The 23396-nt window shown below is 37.7% G+C and overlaps 2 protein-coding genes across 4 annotated transcripts; one reads left to right on the forward strand and one right to left on the reverse strand.

The window, feature by feature from the left end:
- Positions 1-4683: 4683 nt before the first annotated feature.
- qpct (glutaminyl-peptide cyclotransferase) lies at positions 4684-13677 on the reverse strand. The gene is made up of 7 exons (XM_053633268.1): positions 13432-13677; positions 8152-8298; positions 7777-8058; positions 7249-7416; positions 6716-6815; positions 5513-5629; positions 4684-5351 (listed from the first exon to the last, which is right to left on the reverse strand). The coding sequence occupies exons 1-7, from the start codon at positions 13543-13545 to the stop codon at positions 5176-5178; spliced, it is 1104 nt and encodes a 367-aa protein (XP_053489243.1). The 5' UTR covers positions 13546-13677; the 3' UTR covers positions 4684-5175.
- Positions 13678-15079: 1402 nt separating this feature from the next.
- On the forward strand, positions 15080-21714 carry mocs3 (molybdenum cofactor synthesis 3). Of its 3 annotated transcripts, none has more exons than XR_008386811.1 (13): positions 15080-15663; positions 15833-15962; positions 16057-16149; positions 17501-17621; positions 17738-17812; positions 17922-18039; positions 18217-18325; positions 19888-19950; positions 20060-20223; positions 20652-20699; positions 20810-20875; positions 21031-21138; positions 21507-21714. XR_008386811.1 is itself a non-coding variant. In XM_053633266.1 (13 exons), the coding sequence occupies exons 1-13, from the start codon at positions 15562-15564 to the stop codon at positions 21662-21664; spliced, it is 1386 nt and encodes a 461-aa protein (XP_053489241.1). In that variant the 5' UTR covers positions 15089-15561; the 3' UTR covers positions 21665-21714. The 3 variants fall into 3 exon arrangements, 2 of the variants coding, with proteins under 2 accessions (XP_053489241.1, XP_053489242.1); XM_053633266.1 differs by having other exon boundaries at positions 15089-15663; positions 20810-20906; XM_053633267.1 differs by lacking the exon at positions 15080-15663 and adding an exon at positions 16576-16592 and having other exon boundaries at positions 15876-15962; positions 20810-20906.
- Positions 21715-23396: the final 1682 nt, after the last annotated feature.

The raw sequence follows: 23396 nt of genomic DNA on the forward strand, positions 1-23396 counted from the left end.
ACTCTCATCCAAAAACAAACTCAAGCGCCTTCAGTTTGCCAGACACTACTGAAACTTCAAATGGGACCGGGTTCTATGGTCAGATGAAACCAAAATAGATCTTTTTGGCAATAAACACCAGAGGTGGTTTTGGCACACACAGAGAGGTAGTCATATTGAAAAGTACCTCATGCCCACGGTTAAATATGGTGGTGGATCTTTAATGTTTTGGGGCTGTTTTTCTGCCAGAGGACCTGGACATTTTGTTAGGATACATGGCCTTCATGGACTCTATCGAATATCAAATATCTGCGTCTGACAGAAAGCTTAAAATGGGTGACTGGCATCTCTAAATTGTCCGTAGTGTGTGAATGGGCTTATGAGTGTGTGTGTGGTCATGCTCTGCGATGGGTTGACTTGGCACCCCATCCAAGGTGTACCCTGCCTTATGCCTTGAGTCCCCTGGGATAGACTCCAGGCTCCCCTGTGACTCTGTGTCGGATAAGTGGTACAGAAAATGTATGAATGGATGGATGGATGGATGTTCTGATGGAGCAAAAACATTTGGGTGTAGCTTGCTGCACCTAGACACCTGTTACTCTCTTAAGTGTCAGTGATTTAATATTGTTTTACACATGGTAATGCATCACACCCCATGTGATTGATTATTTAACTGTAACAGCATGTGCCATCATGTTGTATTCCTTACATAACCTATATTTATTAAATGTTAGTTAATGTCAAAGCTGTGGCTCAGCACAGGGTTACATTTATTTGAAGTAGCCACCAGATCCTTACTGAATGCAGTAATAGTAGCTATATTTCTTTTGTACAGTGAGGCAAAGATTAAACCTGCTGCTTAGTATTCCAACTCACTGCTGCCCTCTAAAGTTTACACATGCACACATGATTACAGTATGAACTACTTTTCAAATTTTCTGTTTTTCTGTTTTATGATGAAGTTCCCAGAGTCCCCAGAGTACATGGGCTTCTAACTAATGCTGTCCTTCTCAGCATAAGTCTAGATATGGATATGGTCCATTTCACTATTTCACATGATCTGAGCTATAAGAAACAGCTGAAATGTGCCATTTCACTCCAAAAACTTCAAAAATAAATAAATAAATAAATAAATTACAAAAGAACCATGTCTTCTCAGGAATAAACCCAACATTAAATCACACACTCTTGCCTTACAGCTGGAAAGTAAATTTTACTGCACCTGTAATTACACTTTCGCACGTATCATGAGCAATAAAATATTGGGATAGAAAAACTATAATTACGCGTTCCCTCTGGCAGTTAGTTTATTGGTAGAAGGCAAAGCTATTAATTCAAGATTGATTGTTCACCCCTTATATTTTTACATTTCCAGCTGAGTTCCCAGTGACTTACTTAAAGCATATTATTTAGCAACTACTTTGAATCATTCAGGAAATACAGTGAAACTAATCAGAAATGTATATAGAGGAGTGAGCAATATGACGCACCAGTGAGTTGTGGGAGGCTAAAGCAAGGCATTACGACTCTTCCCCGTGTTTAAAATTGCACTATTGTCAGTCACTTAAAGTGAATCAGCTGTGAATTGTTATACAATACTAGAAATTCTTACTTTCCAAATGGTAAGTCTATTAAAATTAATATCAGTTACCAAAAAGCAGGCAATTTCACCACAATAACAACACTTAAAATTATTGTAAAAAAAATAAAAATAAAATAAAATTAAGACCACAAATGAGTTTTCAGCTGTATAAGGTATAGCATGCCTCTAATAATTCAAGAATCAGATAATTGTATAATAACATAATCACAGTTTATTTTTCATACATTGCACGCAAAGGCATTAAGCATTAGGAAATGACTGTTGTAAAGGCAAATTATTATAATAACAGTGGAGAATATCTCATCAAAGGTGAACAAGATTTAAGGTGAACAAGGATTTAAGGCTTGCCAGAGGCCTTAACTAAAGTAGTTAACTACTTTTAACTATACATAAATGAGGGTTCTGTTATGGTGATAATTGGGAAGACTTAGGATATATGTATGTGTGCTAGTGAGAGAGTTTAGCAATAATAATCACAGATATAATATAATAATAATTAATATTATATAATATATAATAATTATATAATATCTAATGTTCTTTTTGTAAATTTCATGAATGAAGTGAAACTTCAACACACTTCTATCAAACCACTTACATGCAGAAGCAAGTCACAGTAACAGCCTTTACATGCTGGACAGGTGCTCAGGAAATCATATTTCAGTTCTGGCACATTGGACACACAAGACCGGCGTGAAATCATTAAAGCCTCAAACTAGTATGAAGCCTGAATTCCTTTTGTGAGATATCTAAGCATATTCTATATTTTTAGGGAATAATATGAAATATACAGTATATAATACTATTCATTATGATAACATATGATGACAATTACTGAAATCACTATAATAAAATATTATACATTCTAGTAGAAAAAAAGCAACAGATTATGTCAGACCTGTGTGCAATTTTTAGCCCATACAAAAGACAATGTACTGTATTTTCTTAATGGATATTGGAAATAGGACCAAAGTGTAGGAGAACTTTATTCTGTTGTAGTTCATGAGGGTGGAGTGAAATTAGACGCTTGTGATGGTAGATTTCATGGCAGTTCAGTTTAACCATGGGAGTGTCATCTCAAGGAAGTCTTCAGAAAAGTAGCATGAATGCTGGGAATGTGTGACTGATGCATGATCATAGTTCCTGTTTGCTTATGCTTCCTGGACAACAATGGCCATCTACAAAATAGGCCAAAAATGTAAACACTGAATGCAAGATCTTTATAATAGTAATATAACTGGATTTATGGAGTCCAGCTACATACTGTATATGTGTATTTTAGAATTCTAATATATATATATATATATATATATATATATATATATATATATATATATATATATATATATAAGTAAATGTTGAATATCTTGAATTTTAAATATTTAAGATACTGCACTATTTCTAGGTCCCTGTTTAAATAAATTTGTGATATTAGCTGTGTGAACTACTTTGTACAAAAGGTCAGATTTTCCTCATGCCTAATCTCTTCTATAGAAGCATGTGTTCAGATGAAACTGCAATCTAAAATGGATCATAAAGTTTTGCATAAACTTGTGGAGTCCATGTCGGCTCGAGTGCACACTGTCATTAAAGCAAAAAGGTGACATAAGTGTGTTTCAGAAATTAAAACAAAATCTAAGATAAAACAAAGGCAACTTGAGTAAACACAATATACAGTTTTTAAATGATAATGTTATTTATTGAAGGAAAAAAGTTATCTAATACCAACTGGGCCTGTGTGAAAATGTATTTGCTCCTGCAAACTGCAAACCCTGCTCAATCAAATCAGCACTTAATAGAACTTTTTCCAACAGCATAATGTAAAAGATCTTACTCAGTAACATAAAAGATCTTACTCAGTAACACACTATGCCTAAATTGAGAAAAAAAAATTCCAGAAATGATGAGGAAGAAGGTGATGGAAATTCATCAGTCTGGGAAGGGTTACAAAGCTATTTCAAAGGCTCTGGGACTTCAAAGGGTCACAGTGAGAGCCATTATGTCCAAATGGAAAAACTCAGCACAGTAGTGAACCTTTTCAGAAATGGCCGACCTTCCAAAATTCCTCCAAGAGCACAGCAACGACTCATCCAGCAAGTCACAAAAGAGCCAAGGACAACATCAAAGGACCTACAGGCCTCTCTTACATCACTAAAGGTCACTGTTCATGACCTTCAAGACACTTCAAGACACTGGGCAAAAATGGCATCCATGGAAGAGTGGTGAGACAAAAACCACTGCTAACCCAGAAGAACATTAAGGCTTGTCTGTATTTTGCCAAAACACACCTTGATGATCTGCAAACCATTTGGGAGAATGTTCTGTGGACTGGTGAGTAAAAAAGTGGAAATGTTTGGAAGGCAGCGACCCTGTTACAGCTAGCGTAAACCAAACACAGAATTCCACAAAAAAGTTCATCATACCTACGGTCAAGCATGGTGGTGGAAGTGTGATGGTGTGGGGATGCTATGCTACTTCAGGGCCTGGGCAACTTTTTTTTGCATGTTTCTAATTGGCAATAATTGAGGGAAACATGAATTACTGCTTGCCACCAGAAAATCTTAAAGGAGATTTTAAATTTAAGGGGGTAATTAGTTTTTCACGAGTGATAGGTGTTGAATAACTTTTTTTGCTTCAATAAAAAATAAAAAATAAATAAAAACTGTATTGTGTGTTTACTCCGGTTGCCTTTGTTTTATGTTGTATTTCGATTGAAAATCTAAAACTATTTAGTATGGGATATACACAAAAACAGAAGAAATCAGGATGGGGTAAATACTTTTTAACAGAATTGTACCAAATACTAAGAAACTTATTCATGTAAATATTTAAAATATTCTAATTTTCTAATGGTCTCAGACCCCACACTCTGTGTGTGTGTGTGTGCGTGTATGTGTGTGTGTCTGTGTGTGTGTAAAAGCATTGTATCATTTCATCTATTCAGGGATTTAGGAATGGTTGTTTCTTTATGGCACATATATAAACATGAGTGCCAAGGCTTTCGAAAAAGAGCACACTTGATCTAAAGCAGCCTTGAGCAACTCAGATCATGATATGCTTTCTGAGTGTATTTTGAGGCACATACAACTTTGACTGTAATATCATTGATTTACATTTACATTTATTCATTTAGCAGACGCTTTTATCCAAAGCGACTTACAAATGAGGAAATACAAGCAAAGATTTGATTGACTGATATTAGATCGATCAATTAAGAGAAATGAAGATGTTTAAATATAATTTAAATGATACAACAAGTAAAAGATCATCTTAACATATATTCTTTTCAATGTCTTAGAACAGTAATATTTATAACAGATTGAAAATAAGTACACCAGTTAGAATGTCAAAGCTTACAAATATACTGGTCATACTGATACTAAAATAATCTCAATATAATAATATGCATATTTATTCCTGTGGTACAATGTACAATTATAAATCAATACACAAAAATATACAATTGATCCTACATAAGCCTAATTCTAACACCATGGTGACTAGAACACTAATTTGTGTGGTGTTTTGTGGTAACAAGTCTTCATAGTGGCTTCGTTGAGGTTGTTATCGATTAGGCGTAAGATAAAGGTATATTACGGTGCCTGTGTAAGTGGATTCTGGCTTTTCATGTTGAGATACTCGAGCACAAAGACCTGCAAAATCTTGCTGAGGTTCTGGATTGTAGCTCGGTCCAAGTTCTCCTCGTTGTCATCGAAGGTGTGCCACACAATGGGAAATGGGCTGGGGATAAGGTGAAGGACCCGGACGCCTGTGAGAACATGGAGATGGTTAGCAGGCATGGTTTTATTGTCTTTCTTCTGTTTAAAATAAAAACTGGAATTCCGCATGAAATCAGGTTGACGTGCTAATGATGATCTGCATTCCTCCATAATGTAATTTCTACAGTAGAAACTAGCATCATGATAGTACCTCTGCTAAGGAAGGGCATGTGGTCATCCTGCACAGGACCCACAGGCATGCCAGGCCAGAAGTACTGCACTTCATTAGGGTGATCCTCCAGCTGGCCCAGTGCGTGCAGGCGCCTCTCTGAAAACAAGCACAGAGTAACAAGCAGTTGCTGTAATTATTGACCACACAGTAAATTGAAAATACAAAACAAAAGTAAGAGACTCAGCCATGAAACAAATATGTACAAATTAGGAATTTAGGAAGGAATTATGCTATAATCAAGGCCATTGATTATAAAATGTTCTAATGGAAGGAGAACACATTGATTGTGATTATGACTATTATTATGGTTATTAAAGTTTATATAAAACACTAGAACTCATGAAAAGACTAAGAAAAATATTCACAGAATCCTGTTTTTAAAAGTTTTGTTTGATGAAGTGAGGAAATCAGATAATAATGCATGTTTGCCAACTGGTTATGTGAAAAGATTTGTGATTGGTCATCTTCCATGTTAATCAAATTGCCATTTTTTGTCAAAATAGATGGCACTTGGCCCCATTTATTGAAGAAATGTACCAGACTCCAGCAAATACCAAAGGTATGGCATGCAAGACTATATAACAACCTGAAACCCCCACATTACATTCCAATGCATGGTACTGCATGACGCAATATCTGACATTTGTTTAGATTTGCATTTGTCTCCTTATAAATACTATACTCATACAAAGTACACCTATATAGTAGGTATAACCGATAAATATGCCAATTAATATAAAAAATACGCTAAAGTCTACCAATACCATTGCCTGTACATGCCCTCTAGATGTCCTTTACTGACTATAACCCACCTGTTGGTATGCACAATTTCTCATCTCCCCCTCACCTCATCCTGCACTGGACAAGGACGGCCAAATGACCATTGCTGACCAGATATTATTTTCACCCATTGGTGACACTGATATGTTAGTGGGTGTTGTGGTGGTATGAGTGTAGACATATGCAGCAGCACTGCTGGGTTTTTAAACTGGGTTCTTAATATCATTGCTAGGTTAAGAACAGTCCAGCAATCAAATAATATATGGAGAGAAATGATCCAAAAATGATCCTTTTTACACTGTTAGGCTTACTAAAAATGCTTAATAAAAGAAGGAATAATGTATATAAAACATACAAAACAGAGAGCAATAAGAGAATTAAAATGGAATGAAAGAAGCTCACCAATATTTTGGAGCTTGGAGAGCCACCTGGCAGTGTTGGAGAACTGATTACCGAAGCGAGGCATGGGACCACCGATCAAGTCCAACAGAACAAAAAGATCCTGTTTTAAAAAGGAAAGAGTAGGTGGACAGAAAGGAAGAACAAAAGAAGCAAAGGCAAAGACAGACTTTGTGAGTCATGACAGAAAAAAAATGTCTTGAAACAGTGTTGGTGTGTATCTCTTTTAAGATAAGCTTTCAAAGGCTCCACTTTCCCCTAGTATTTGAGAACAGACATGATGTCATTTTCTCTCCACTGCTGACAGCACTGCCTCATGGGAAGACTCCATATCAAGGCCTGATGAGAAGATCAGGCAGCATCTGTATTCTCAATAAGTCTGATTGGTCTTATGCTCCATTTGCAAATGATAACATTTAGATCACTGTGATTAACACTACAGTTTAATGTAATCATTATCATATGTAGTATAGCACCACACTGCAAAAATTTAACCTTTGCACACAAATAGTGAGTGTTTCTGTGAATAAACTTACAATGCCATCTAGCTGGTTGGTGTCTGTGGCTCCCAAAGGGTGTGCTGTGTTCTCCATTTTGGTAGCCAGATGTCGGGAACCGTACAGAGAGTCAGTAGAGGTCCACTGATACAAAGCCTCCTCTCCATCAAAGAAGATCAGCTGTAGAGTCAGGTCTGACCCTGCATCCTGAGAGAGCCAAAGAGAGCACAATATACACACGCTGCCATCCAGTGGTGAATAACGTGTAAGTGCACATTATTAACCTACTTTTAAATTGCATGTTTCCAATTGTTTCCCATAATGTGGTATGTATGTGTGTATGTAATGCTATCCCATTACCAAACTATAGTTGTATGCATGACATGATATCATCTACATGGAAATTGTTAATTGTAGTCAACTTTCTTTTCTATTTTCTCTCTAAGCTCTAGCTGAAAGGAATCTAAATTAGAATCTTAGCTGCTTCTAATATGGCACAATTAATCCTGTTAATAAAAAGCGGCAAATGTGGACACTACCACAACTCCTATGTATACGTTTCCTTACCTTAAGTGTCTTTAGCTCCTTATCCTGAGCCCTGGCCATCTCTAACAGCATGGAGCAGGGCACAGCTGAGTCAGTAGCTCCCAGAAACTCCCGACCGTGCCACTGAGGTGGGAAATACTTTGAGTCGTAGTGACAAGACAGCACTAGGCGCCGCTTAGCACCAGGGTTGAGAGTGGCGATTATGTTAGTGAAAGGCATCTGGCCATAAGGCGTCCAGTTTTGGAAGTGATCCTCGGTCACCTCCCAGCCTGCATTCAACGAGTTCAGGGTAGATTTTATTTGCTGGGTGGAGAAAGTGAGAAACATGCAAATAAGATCATGTAACTAGTGTCATTAACTTTAAATAATACATGGCCAAATATACTAAACACGGACCTGCTGCACTGCCTGGCTTCCAGGAGAGCCAGGATATCGCACCACCAGCATGGGCTTCAGGTCATTCTTCCACATGCGGTCAATGTCTGTTTGAGCCAGAACACTTGTTAAATCATCGGAACTCAGAGTGCTCACCTTGTGGTACAGCTGGAGAGAGAGAGAGAGAGAGAGAGAGAGAGAGAGAGAGAGAGAGGGTGGGGGGTGGGGGGTGGGGGGTGGGGAGAGCATCTTAGCCACGATCTTAGCCCAGTGTCATCAGATAATTTTATTTTGGTTAAATACTTAATGCTAATGATAGCATACATCTTTATGTTAACAATATTGTGAACAGCCATTAAACATTCATACCTGCATTCCAGACAAGCTCATAGTACTGGACTACACTGAGAATAAATCTGACATAACAAACAATCGACAATGAAAATAATCAGCCCCAAAGGCCACTTTTGGGAAATATTGATGGAGCAGGGGGAAGTGCACTGAGAGCTAATTGGAATTACATATTTAATAGCAGTATGTTATTTTCACGCTTAATTGTTGCATATTTTATTGTTCATTCCGTTTAGAAATCGTGGTGGATGTATGAGGCCTACTGCCACTGCATATTTACAAAAATGTCTAAATATTTCTGAAAATGATGGTTAATGTACCGTAAATAGATAAAACTGCATTTATCACCCTAAATATCACATATCACTCTGAAGGTGTTTACAGTTGCTACAGCTGTGCTTGTGGGTGAGGTATCATAGGATTTCTATAAACCAACAATTCTATCTCATCTGGCTATGCCAGCTAGTTGGAAGGCAGTGTGAGAGTTAGCATGATTAGTTTCATAGTGATGCTGGCAACCTTGTTAACAGAACTTGTAGTTTGGCAAATTAAACACAGAGGACTGGAAATAGCTGCTAACTGACAATGTTAGCTAACTAATTGGGTTTTAAGAACAGTGACTAGAGTATTCAAAATATTACTATATTGTATGCATGTGCTACTTGAAAATAACTGATTGATTTGTTGATTTGTATTTTAGTAAATAATGGTTTAGACATTTGAAACTTCAATCCCAGGGTTATTTGGAATTGTTTATCAAGCTTTAGTATTTTTTAGTATTAGTGATATAGAGAATATACCAGGTGTATACAACAAAAACATCACAGGAAGGTATTGGGAATTAGCTGCTGGGTTTAATCAGGTGTACAAATAAGCTAGAATGCTTAGCTCTACAGTGCTGTAGTCCTCGAGGACTTGTCTTACAGTCCAGTTAAAGATGTATATACAGTGTTTGCATAAGTTCAAAGGGAAAATATTTATACAATAAGGTATTGTAATAGACATCATATGTTGGACATTCACTAGTAAATTATAATTAGAGCTTATATGTTATAAGAGACTTAAGATCTGATAGTGCTGATATTGCTGATAGATCTGATATGAATACCTGAAACAGTACACAGGTACTGGATTGGATTTGACATATTCTTTGTTTCATGCCGCTGACATTTTATGTGTGATATTAACTGATGATTTCCTTCCTTTTATGTTAATTCAAGTCGCTTAATTAGGGTAATTATTTCTTAGTCTTACACACCTCAATATCTGAACGGAAAAAATGTAAAGGCCTCATTACAGCAACACTTTTTAAACAGCTTTTGCAATTATTATAGTGGAAAAAAATCAGCATCATTTCAATTTCAGGTAAACAGTGACACCTCAGAGCTGTAATATTGATCCACCGGTAATTGTAGCCAACATATCTTGTCATAACCCCCACTCTTCTCGGGAACTCCAACTCCCAGAATTCTCCACCGTTAAACATACCCACTCATTGCTGTACTGCCTCAATGTTGCTGTACTGCCTCAATGTACTGCTCACTCACACACACACACACACACACACACACACACACACACACACACACAAACACACACACACCTTGCACCTCCGGGGATATAGGCTCAAATTCACCCTGTGTGCATCTTCACCCTGTGTGCATGAACTGTGCATGTTCTCCCCGTGCTTCGGGGGTTTCCTCCGGGTACTCAGGTTTCCTCCCCAGTCCAAAAACATGCGTTGTAGGCTGACTGGCATTTACAAAATTGTCCATAGTGTGTGAATGGGTATGCGAGTGTGTGTGTGCACGATTGTGCCCTGTGATGAGTTGGCACCCCATCCAAGGTGTCCCCTGCCTTGTGTCCCTAAACCCTGTTAGTGTTGTTAGAAATAAAATATAGAATGTTATTTAGGACAAAATCATAACATGTATTAATTTTTACTTAGTCTTCTTTATTCAAACAATATTAGAATATGGTGATGATTCATTTGGAGAGGACATGTTACTGAAATTTATTAAAGCCATGAGTAATTATGCTACAAATACATAAGGTTTTTAAATGTGTTACTGAGGATGAAATTAAATGAGTAAACCAATGACAATATATTTTGCAAATACCAAACATCATTAAACAATGGTTTTTACCATTAAAAATATGGTAAGCCATATTTAAAATATATATATTTGTAATATTGTTTATATTGTTATATTAATATATAATATTGTTTAAAATATAAAATATACATTTTGACTTCACATGTAGAGTGTCAACACCTTGAGGCATTCATATATGCATCATGTGTTGTATTAATGCGAAGAAAGCCAGCTGGTTATTCAAAAACTGTCCAAATATTCACCCTGTGTAAGGCTAAGGCCAGTGATTCATCACATTTGGTCTTTCGTAATGTGTGAAGTCAGTTATGAGCGGGAATTGTCTCTGGGCTGAGCAAATAAATAAGACTTCCCTTTGAATTGCTCATAACCTGAAACTCTTCACTATTTAACAAATAATGTGCATTTCTGTTCTTTGACTGTTGTATTGTTCACTTGATCAAAGTCCAAGTTTTCTCCCAGTCATTATTAGTTCTCTAATAAATAAAGAACAACTACAGTGGAATTGAGTCTAGTGATCCTGACTGCTGCATGATAGATGAAGGCTTGACTCTAAGCAATGAATAGAGTTTAATCACACATCCCACAGTTATGTTGACTCACCAGAATCAAATGGCTATTTGGAATCAACATCCACATGTCATTAACTGAGCAGATGCTGCTCGAAAAATGAGCAGACACTGCTCCGTGATTTGTACTGTATTTTACTTACATTAAAAAAATTTATGTTTATCATCACAGTTAGAAATGTATCCCTCCAGAGTTTATTCCTCCATCTATGATTTAGTACAAACATTAAAACATGTTAAATTATAGAGGAGTAAAGATGGACTTAAATCATTAGGACAAAAAAATCTAGACCAAATTAGAATAAAGAAAATACAAGCAGTATTTTGATATCAAGCAACATTTGTTCAACATCTTGTGTTCTAAATAAAAAAACATTATTTATTTATGACATAATATTCAGACAGACATATGTCCCTGTTCATATATCTCTTGTTTGAGTTTGGACATAGAAGACAAAATTACTGAATTATAAACAGACATGGCATATGGTGTTGACAGTTAACTACAGCGTTATAACAGAGCCTGTTCATTCTTGTCTGTATGGAAAATTATACCCTGCCAATGCCGCATGAGTAATTATGTGGCCTACATTAACCACACATGGCAACAGAGAACCGTTAAGTATACCATGAGAAGGGGAGCAGCATATGGAGGTTACTCACATTACAGAGGCGTATCACGCTATGAATCACTGATTTAAACTTGTAAAAATCCTCATTTAAACGCAGCTAAAATATAATTGTGCACTCAACTACACTATACTGCCCTCCAACCAAATGTGATTTAGTATGGCACTGATTGGATACAATGTCACACTCATTACTTTTGTTTGTTCTCAAAGTCCATTTGGTCTTCAGTTATGTTTGTGGTAAATCAGTAAGCACAACAAACATGTAAGCAGAATATTCATGATGTAACATTCTCCCATTTCATTGGAGGCCAGTGCTCCAAACTACATAACACTAGTACTACTCTAATGTTGATTATCAGTTTTGGAGTACTTTTCTGAAATACTGAAGTATCAGATCAGATCAGATCTGGCATCTATTCCGATCCAGTTCACTGACGTATTTTATGCCAGGAAAGAATGTGATGTTGGTTGATAAAACACACATCTTGCACGTAAGCAGAAAACACAAACTACACGTCAAAACACAAGCAAAAGCTTGGCAGGCCATTTTGCTTCCTAATAATGTCAGTATTGGATCATTATCAGATATTGGCTGATATTCAGATATCTGATATTGTTACTGAAAATGAAAAGAAAAAAAAAAGGATCAGTAACAACGGTACATAATACAATGTCTAAGGCTTATCTATTGGGGTTTAAGGGATAATGTTGGGCAAGTTATCTAACCATGAAGGGACCCATCTGATACAAGTGTCAGTCCGTTATTAAGTAACTGATAATATGGCTACTGGTTAGTTAAAATGTAAACCTGCAGTCACACTAAACACCCCTGGGATAGGCTTAATGTTTAATTACAATAGACTACAAGGATGTCCTTCGTGCCACATTCTCCTTACATACAAAAAAAAGGACAAAACCCAAATCCTCCTGATGCAAGGTTTAGTCTCACTCAGAGCAAAGTGAACCATTGTAACTTAATGATCAAGTAAACAGATTGTCGCGGGAACAAGAAGTCGGATCTATAAATATCGCGATGTCAGTCACTGGATCAATGAAGAGGCGCGTGCTGCCATAGCAACACAGAAAAGGAAGACAGAAGTAAGAACTATTATGTAGGCACAGAAACCACTAACATACAACATACAAATCTATCCACACATGAACATATTCCTTACCCAGAATGGACAGACAGAACATCACACACATGCTCAGGTGGTGAAGCTTTAAAGCACAAGTCTGGTCTGTTATTAAATTCTCAAAGCCAACGCAAAGCAAAAAGCAGCCTTGAACAATCTGGGATAAATGTTGACGCATCAGTTAACTAGCAGAGTTTAAAACATAGGCCTATATAACACAACAGCTTCACTGTGGAGATATATATATATATATATATATATATATATATATATATATATATATATATATATATATATATATATATATATATATATATATATGCAGCAAACTACTTCAGTAATCCAGTTTGAGAAGTAACATTAACGCGCAAACATGTGATTCATTTAGCTTACAGGCAGATGTGATCAGCACAAATCCTCGAGTACGTCATGCACGGTTTTAGTTGGAAAACTACTCAAAACGCACATTCAGATATGTTATAAAGGCGAATAAATTTACCTTTTCTTGTGTCCACTGTATTTGGGCACAGAAGTGGCCCGTAAATGTTGCAAAGATGCCGAGCAGAGCGAACAACCGCATGGCGGTACCGGCTCTCACAGCGTACATCATCATCTCCGTTATTTCTCAGCGACTTTAGAGAGAGGGATCCTGTGAGGAAGGGTGAGAGGGAGGGAGGAGGACCTGAAGCCTAGCCATAGGGGAATACGCCTCATTCGTTTACACACGCGCGCGCGCACGCACACACACACACACACACACTGCACAAGTTGCACATAGATTTACGCACTCATGTTGGGAAATCAAATCCTGCTGAAAAATCCAGTTTAGTCTGACCATCTACCAGCTGCCAAAACACAGGCAGAGCAAACTGTAGATGGTGCTCGTAGTGTCTGAATTACCACTACTAATGCAACCTTGTGAGTTTAAAAACCAAAATAACCAGCTGGCAACGATGGACGACTATCTTGACCAGCTCTGCCTTTTTTGTAGTGTTTTGGTAGCCGGTAGATGGATGATCAGTCCAAGTACTATAAACACTATAAAAATATTTAGAATTCATCATTTATAAAAGTATTTTAAAAAAAAAAAAATTATGAGATTCCCTTCATTTCTACTTTAATTTGTAAATTACATATTCAAACTATGAACAACACATTCATGTTAGATGTGGAGCAAATTCCTTATCCTATTTTGTTTGCAGGGATATAATTTGGATACATTATCCATCCAGCCATCCATCGATCTTTCATAAGCTTCTCCTATACAGGGTAGTGGGGGAGCCTGGAGCCTATTCCAGGGAAGTCGGGGCACAAGGCGGGGTACACCCTGATGGGGTGCTAACGCATCGCTGGGCACAATCACACACACATTCACACTACTGACAATTTGGAAATGCCAATCAGCCTACACTGTATGTCTTTGGACTAGGGGAGGAAACTAGAGTACCCGGAGGAAACCCCCGAAGCACGGATAGAACATGCAAACTCCACACACACAGGGCGGCGGTGGGAATCACAACAGACAAACACCACGGTGTCTACATAATATGATATGGTATGATATGATATGATATGATATTGTATTGTATTCACCTTAAACATTGTGATATACCTAAATTAAGTACAGTGGATATGGATATTTCCCTCATTCCCCCAAACATGATGAACAAATGAAGCGCTATGGTTAATCTCTTTTTTTTTATGTATTTTTTTTTAAATGTAAGTGTATTTATTTTGGGGCCTTGGATTTCATCTTGTTACAGTAAAGTAATAATATGCACAAAGTAATATTATGGTTCAGACAACTACACACTAACTGTTTTTACACTCTGACTCTGTTTTTATGAATGCTGTAACACCCAGTAGCTGGAATAAATAGGATGGTGCTTTGACATTCACATATACAGCATAAACAATGTCACAAACTGCACGCAAAGTCCGTCAACCGAGTGTTTTAACCCCCATACAGTAACCTGGTGTAACGGGGTAAAAAAAACACATGACGACAAACACACTTGTTTCTTCATTAGCAGATGAAAATGCTTCATTACCAGTTCTATCATTTACATGTAGCGTATTTGATAGAATTAGCCTACATCTATGGATGTACAGTGTTTCAGCTCCCAGAAATTTCTGAGTAAACCATATTATTGCTGGGCAGCTTTGCAAATCATCCATTTTGAAAGATTTGCCCAGGGAATCCGTTCATTTTAAGCACTACTCTTTAACACATTCACCTAGCTGATGCTGATGTGTACTAACATTAAAGAGCTCTTCATAAACAGTATGACTATGAATGACTTACATTCACACAAAAATGTACAGAGGCAGCAAACGTATGTCAGGAGTGAAATACTGCGAACTAATAACTTAGTAGTCGTAGCAGATTTCCATTGTGATCGTGCTTTCAGCCTGGGTGGTCATGGTTAACCTCATTCATCTAGGTGTATTTATTTTCGACGCAGTTTATTACCTGTCCTTTGATTGGCCAGTGAAAACACGTGATCAACGGGCTCGCACACGTATTTTGTGACGTGGAGACTCAGGAAGTGATTGCACGGTGTGCATGTGTTCTCTTACATGTTGAGGAAGCGTTATAGCGTTTGTGCGTAATTTACTTTCTGCTTAAATGAATAATATGGATGACGATATTTTAAGTCTGAAGAAACAGCTCCTGGAAAAAGATGCGGAAATCGCTGCTTTAAAAAACAAGCTCCAGCAAATCCATAAGGTCTGCATTCGCATTCGTGTCCAGGACATACTGTCTAACATGTCACCTGTATGCCGAGTGTATCTCCCAAAATACCGTTATTTAGACGCCACTATCCTTTCTGTTATTATTATTATTATTATTATTATTATTATTATTATTATTATTATTATTATTTTATTTTAATCAGGATAATTCTTTACTAATGGACTTACAAGACCAGGTATCGCATTTGGCTCAGCTGCAGTATACTTCTTTAACCAACGATGACATTATGCGATACAGTAGGCAGCTGCTCTTGCCAGAGCTCGGTGTCAAAGGTGAATGTCTAATGTAACAGCAGTTTGAAACAGTTTCTTCTTTGCGTTTGACAAAACATGCACAAATTATTCAACTCGTCTCTTGTCTTTCCAGGTCAGATGAGTCTCTTAAACACGTCTGTTTTGGTGGTGGGATGTGGAGGTTTAGGTTGTCCTCTAGCCCTCTACCTCGCTGCGGCTGGAATAGGTAGGTAGGCCGCAGTGTGGCTCATCTATTGGTCATATTCACACTACAGGCAAAAGTGGTCAGGTTCTTCATAAGCGAAACAGATTCGTCTTTTTCATGTTGGTGTAAAAATCAAACTCACATTGAATTGGATATTATCAGTTCTGATTTGGCCCACTTTCATATATGATACTGGAATCCAGTACTGCATCCTGCACCCTCAGTCTGAACAGTTAGATCAGCATTCAGACATAGTTTTGTTTTTGCTTTGTGGACAAGACTGACTGACAAGAATAAAATGCAGAAACAAGAAAAAAAAAAGAGAGCAATGATTCAGGGAACCTTAACACTGAACATAAATTTCCAGTTTAGACAGTCTCTCAAGGCAGACTTCTTGGTTTTGCACTAGAAAGAGTGCTCAAATAATTCCAAAGTTTTTCTTTGCAGCCAGCAAATACAGTTGGGTGAGTTAATAAAGTGAAAATACTGTACACTTGTAATTAACCATACACAAACAGAATCTTATGAAATGTACAAACGCAATGTGGAAAGTATTATCATTTTGTACATATACAAAATACAATATATTAAGTACTCAAAAATGCTTTGTGCCACAACCTTAATACACCTCTTGCTTTTAGTTTGTTCACTTCAGTTGTCTGGTTATTCCACCGTTTCTGTTTATGGAAACTAAATTTGTGGAAACATCAATAGAAAATGCTCGAAAGTTACACCAGACATTTAAAATGCTTAGCAATTTTGGACTAGGTTGTATCTTGTATATGTGTACCTGTTTGGCAACTAACGTACCATCAGTTAAAAATGAAAGGTGTTCCTAGACCCATTATGGTTTAATGCACACTTGTCATAGGATTGTACGAAATGTATTTATTTATTTAGTTTTAACGCCATGTCAGCAACCAGGCTATTCACATGGCAAACAAAATATTCATCAATAAATATTTACAATATTAAATAAGACTCTTATATACACTTATATACAGGATACTTGTATACAGGATAAAAACTGTAAAAATCTGTTCAGATGGTATTAAAATAATTATTCTATTAAACAAATCTCTGAATAAAAGAATTGTCTGATAGTTCCAAAAGTTTTACAGTTCTGTAAAATGTGCTTGATGGTCATAGCAGTTTGGCAAGGTATGCATATGGGAAGATATTCACCAGTCAGTAAAAATGCATGTTTTATTCTTGAATGGTCCAGTCTGCATCTGGTAAACACTATTTGGTCATGCCTAGATTTCAAATTTTTAGAGTAATTTCTTTAGATGGATTGTACTAAGCATAGATCAAGAATTTCATGATCATGTCATTTAACAATCTGCTGGATGTGTGTATTGTACACTATCAGGGCGTTTGGGACTGTTGGATTATGACGAGGTGGAGCTAAGTAATCTGCACAGACAGGTTCTGCACACAGAGCGGACACAGGGTCTGCCCAAAGCCCAGTCTGCAGCACAGGCCCTAAGCAGGTGCATCTCATTTCTACACTAAAGACAAGTATGCATTAGGAACCAGGCTTAACCCTGTTACCCAGGGTTTAACCCAGGCTAAATTCTGTGTTGTGTTAACTTTAGTGTTCTGACAGGTTAAATTCTACAACACAGTGTGTGCCATATCATCTCCAGCTCTCCTCTGAGAATGCCTTACAACTCATCCAACAGTATCCTTTCATGCTGTAGTCTTTAGACACGTATCGTCTCATAGTTTTGAATGCTGTTTTGATTTTGATTGTTTTGATTGTTTGCATTCTTGACTACTTGTGTTTTTATGTATGACATTGTGGCTGATTGTTCAGATAATGTTCCAACACGGTACCTTGTCAACGATGCCTGTGTTCTCAGTGGCAAACCCTTAGTGTCTGCAAGTGCTTTGCGAATGGAAGGCCAGGTAGGACACTTAAGAGCAAAATTATAATGCCTTCCATGTGAAAACTTTAGAATGGGAGTGAATGTGATTTTATAAAAAAGAAAAGAAAACAGAGTTAACTGATCAAGTGTGTAAATTCAGCTTTTTTTCCTGTGGACATAAATGTGCTTGGCTGTCTTCTTCTATCTCATCTCATAGCTCACTGTGTATAATTACAATGGAGGGCCTTGCTACAGGTGTTTATATCCTGTTCCCCCACCACCTGAAACTGTCACAAACTGCTCTGATGGAGGAGTCTTAGGAGTGGGTGAGTCCAACTTACAGTAAAGTTCACAGCTATTATATGTAAGTTTACTGGGTACTAGTTATCCTGGATGCACACTATGTGATTTTACAGCCCCAGTTCTACTCACTCTTTAATCCTCATGAGAGTAAAACAGACTCATGCTCACCTGTAGCACTGAAGAAATCACAAACCAAACAGATCATGGAACAGTAATTGATTGTGGTACTGAGGGAGCAATGAACCAAGTCCTAAAATGGCAAATCTCTGAAAAGTCTTTTACTCAGAAAAGTACAAGCATGATTCAATGCACAGTATTCAACAGGGAGACACCTTACATAGCAAAACAATCAATAATCCATGAATATTTCCAAAAAAATACGGATACTACACTGTCTTCAGGTCCAGTTAATAATTAAAATGGGCCGACAGCTTAACAACAGCCTTATTACATAAGGTTTAATGTTTAAAGTGTCTTGATAGTTTTGTAATGCTATGATCAAAGAGTAGCAAAGTTTATACTTTATTGAGTTTGTGGAATTTCATCTTGTTCTGATTATGTCTAAGCTACTGCTTTAGTACAGTTAAGATAAAGAGTTCACGTAAATGAACATTATTACGGTCCTGGGAACGATGGGTGCGAGGTGGAAATGACTCTGCATACGTGTGCACACACCTTTACACACTCGGGGGCAGTTTTGGCAAAGCCAATGCACCTACTGGCATGTATTTAGGAGGCGGGAGGAACTGGGAAACACACATGGTCAAACCGGGGGCCCTGGAGTTATGAGGCTACCACGGTGCTGCCCCATTTATCAATTCTTATTTGCAATTGAAATTGAAACATGCCAGAATTAGGAACGGATTGTGCGTAGGAGTATATTTGTGTGTGTGTTCATGCTTTTCTTTGCAAAAGAACATTGCAAAAGTATGCAAAGATTTGTCAACGAGGCTCCATCTGCAAAATGTGCTCCTGTAGACATGCCTCAATTGCATGTGTGCTGAGCCTTACTTACTGCACCCTACCTACTAAAAGCCCCCTTTATTCAACCACTAAGTTTCATCAGTTTATGGAAAACTGTGCCTTATTTGTAGAAATATGTATATGCATAAATAAACAGTAGGGGGGCACGGTGGATTAGTGGTTAACATGTTTGCCTCACACCTCCAGGCTTGAAGGTTCGATTGCCACCGAGGCCCTATGTGTGCACGGATTGCATGTTCTCCCCATGCTGCGGGGGTTTCCGCCCCAGTCCAAAGACATGCATTGTAGGTTGATTGGCATGTCTTTGAATGAGTGTGTGAATGTGTGTGTGATTGTGTTCTGTGATGGATTAGCACTCCGTCCAGGGTGTCCCCCACCTTGTGCCCCATGCCCCCTGGTATAGGTTCCAGGCTCCCCGCGACTCAGTAAGGAAAAGCAGTACAGAAAATGGATGGATGGATGGATGGATAAATAAACAGTGCTCATCTAAAAATGTTTACTTTTCTGTTAATGACTCAATTTGCCATAGCTTATTATAGGTGCTTAGGGATTTCTATCCAGTCCTGTGCAGTTTAAAAGCATATTTCCATCTTCTCTGCAGTGGTTGGAGTCATGGGCTGTCTTCAAGCTTTAGAGGTTCTGAAGATTGCTTCTGGCCAAAAATGTATCCTTCAATGAAAGCACATAGACAGCCAGAGTTCACTACACTGTTTTTTTTTTTAGCTTGTGGTACACATTATTTGATGGCAGCTGTCTTTGACTGGCTAATGCAGCTTCCTTTGGACAGCAGCTGCTGATGTTTGATGCTCAGGATGGTCGGTTTCGCTGCATAAAGCTGAGAGCCAAGCAGGCTGGCTGTGTTGTTTGTGGAGAGACGCCCACAGTAACAGAGCTGCAGGACTATGAGAGCTTCTGTGGCTCGTCTGCAACAGATAAGGTCAGAATCATGTAACAGAGTGAAGTTTTGGTGACGTGTCTGTTCTGTTGTGTTTATTCATTATTTCCCTCTTTTCCATTGGTATCATTTGACATGCCCTGGTGTGCCCTCTGTATGCTACTAAGAAACTGACCGCAAGAGGTCACTATAGCTTTGTCTGAAATCATGCTTTCACTGTTGATTCACTATTAACTATAGACTGATTTATATAGACCTCTACAGTCAGTGGATTATTGCGACATAAAAAAAGAAATGGAAAAATTTCTTTGTGGTTAATTAACGTCATCTCACTGAAAATATGAGAGAAATTTTACCTTTAATTAAAGTAAACTTTCCCATAAAGCAAAATTCCCCTTGTCAAAAAAAAAACTATTTTTAGTAGCCAACTTTAAAATTAGTGATCATTTTGATTGTTTATCTTTTTCCAGTGTCGAAGATTGAATCTTCTATCTGCAGAACAGCGAGTCTCTGTGCAGGTATATAAAATTAATGCATTATTACCTTGTGTATTATATGATTTTGCATTAATATCAAGCCAAAAAAAAATTAAGAATTGATCTGGTAAACCACTTATCATTACCTGCAGGAGTATAAATCCATTGTGGACTGCGGTACTCCTCATCTCCTACTTGATGTTCGGCCCAAAGTAGAGGTGGACATTTGCCATCTGCCAGTTTCCATCAGTATGATTTCCAAAAGTTTTCTGGAAATACAGATTCTGTTTGGTGCAATTGACACTATAGAACATGCAATAGAATGGCATAAGCATGATACCATTAAGATTGTATTTTTTTTTCTTACTAATAGATATTCCACTGGCCAGTTTAGAGGATCAAAAGGGAGACCATATTCACTTCTTAAAGGAGAAGATCAGTGAGCTAAAATTGCAGATGAGCTCTGAATTAGAAGTCCCAGGTAACTGGCAAAATTTTCACTCTATATGCAATTTTTTGTATACTCTTTATAGCATGAAGAGTAATTATAATTATATAAGAATATAAATGTATTTCTTGTGTATGACAAACAGTACTGTATCTGGATTTCCTTGTAGAGTTGTGTTCTTAAGATTTAACATCAAATCCAAGTCATAATAAATAAACAGTAAATATTCTGCATGGTGGTGAGTTTTATTAAATTAAAATATCCTCCCAGCCTTCAGAGTAACAAGAAAAACATACTTCCATCATTTAGAGTTACTGTTCAAGCAGTGAAAACAGCTGGTAGTGGACAGGTATTGATATGATTTTTTTCCCCTACCCCTCCTACCTTTTTCTTTTTGCTAGTGTATGTAGTGTGTAAACTGGGGAATGACTCTCAGACGGCTGTGCAGCTACTGGAGATGATGTCTGGAACTGAACTAGAGAACATCACTGTCAAAGATATCACTGGAGGCCTGATGGCCTGGGCTAATAAGATTGATCCCTCTTTTCCAAAATATTAACTTTCATTCATTTGTATTTCTTTATCCAAAAGTAAACAACCTAGTCATTATTTTTGTTTTTATTTTATTTAAAAAAAACAAAAAAAAACAAAACACCACCACATTATATACACTCTTTGGAGACCAGCTTAATCACTTCTGACTTAGTGCCAAGAAAGTGACACAGCTCTCATTGGACTTGAAGAGACCGGATTGACCCCATACCCCATACTCCTGAGGTGCCTCCACAACCGATGTTAATACGCACTCAAACTTCTTCAAATCCAACCTCATGTAAACACATGTAGTCTGGATTAGTATACTCCCATGATTAACAATGCTGTGCAACAGTAAAGAGATGGACAAAACCCACACTGGACCTCCTGAATCCTAGGTTCAACTATCAGTCATAGCCTCCTCTCCAAAATCCTGGCATAGACTTTTCCTGGGAGGCTGAGTATTGTGAATTGGACCACACAACCACAAGCTTGTCCAGGGTCTTCAACATCCCTGGATGAATCGCATCCACCCATGCAGCCTTGCCATTAGGGCTGTCAATATTGATTATTTTGAGAATGGATTAGTTGACTGTTTTCTTAGATTAATAATTGAGTAGTCAATATCATATGTTGCCTGAAATCTACTTGTAGAGACAATAAAAATGTTCCTCTATATAAATGCTACATATAAGTGCTATATAAATATACTTCGTTTTATCCTAAAATTCTGACTTTTTGATGGAAAAAAATTCCCAACAAACTATTTTTTATAATGTACACTCACCAAGCACTTTATTAGGAACACCAGTAAACCTACTCATTCACGCAATTATCCAATCAGTCAATCGCGATTCTGGCATTTTTCACATCAACCTTCAGAATGGGGGAAAAATGTGATCTCATTGATTTTAATTGTGGCATGATTGAACCAGACTGGTTAGAGCTGACAGAAAGGCTACAGTAACTAAGATAGCCACTCTGTACAATTGTGCTTAGCAGAAAAGCATCTCAGAATGTACGGCATGTCAAACCTTGATATGGATGGGCTACAACAGCAGAAGACTATGTCAGGTTCCACTTCTGTCAGCCAAGAACAGTTCAACTGGGGCTGCAGTGGGTTGACAGTTAAAGACTGGAAAAATGTAGCCTGGTTTGATGAATCTGGATTTCTTCTGAGGCACACAGATGGTAGGGTCTGAATTTGGTGCAAAAAGCAACCTGACTTGTGTCAACGGTCCAGGTTGGTGGAGGTGGTGTAATGGTATAGGGAATGTTTTCTTGGCATATGTTAATACCAATCAATCATCGCTTGAATGCCACAGCCTATTTGAGTATTGTTGCTGACCATGTGCATCCCTTCATGGCTACAATGTACCATCTCCTAATGGCTACTTCCAGCATGATGATGCACCATGTCACAAAGCAAAATCGTCTCAAACTGGTTTCATGAACATGACAAATGAGTTCACTGTTATTCAGTGGCCTTCCCAGCCACCACATCTGAACCCAGTAGAACACCTTTGGGACGTGGTAGAACGAGAGATTCGCCGCATGAAAGTGCACCTCAAACATCTTCAGGAAATGTGCGATGCAGTCATATCAACATGGACCTGAATCTCAAAGGAATGTTTTCATGCCATGAAGAATTTAGGCTGTTTTGAGAGCAAAGAGAGGCCCTACCCTTAGTGTAGTGTTCCTAATAAGTGTATATACAGAATACACCCCCCCCTTCCTTTTTTTAAAAAAAAGCATGG

Source organism: Ictalurus furcatus, chromosome 9 (genome assembly GCF_023375685.1).
Source record: "Ictalurus furcatus strain D&B chromosome 9, Billie_1.0, whole genome shotgun sequence".
In the NCBI taxonomy this organism is placed as follows: domain Eukaryota; kingdom Metazoa; phylum Chordata; class Actinopteri; order Siluriformes; family Ictaluridae; genus Ictalurus; species Ictalurus furcatus.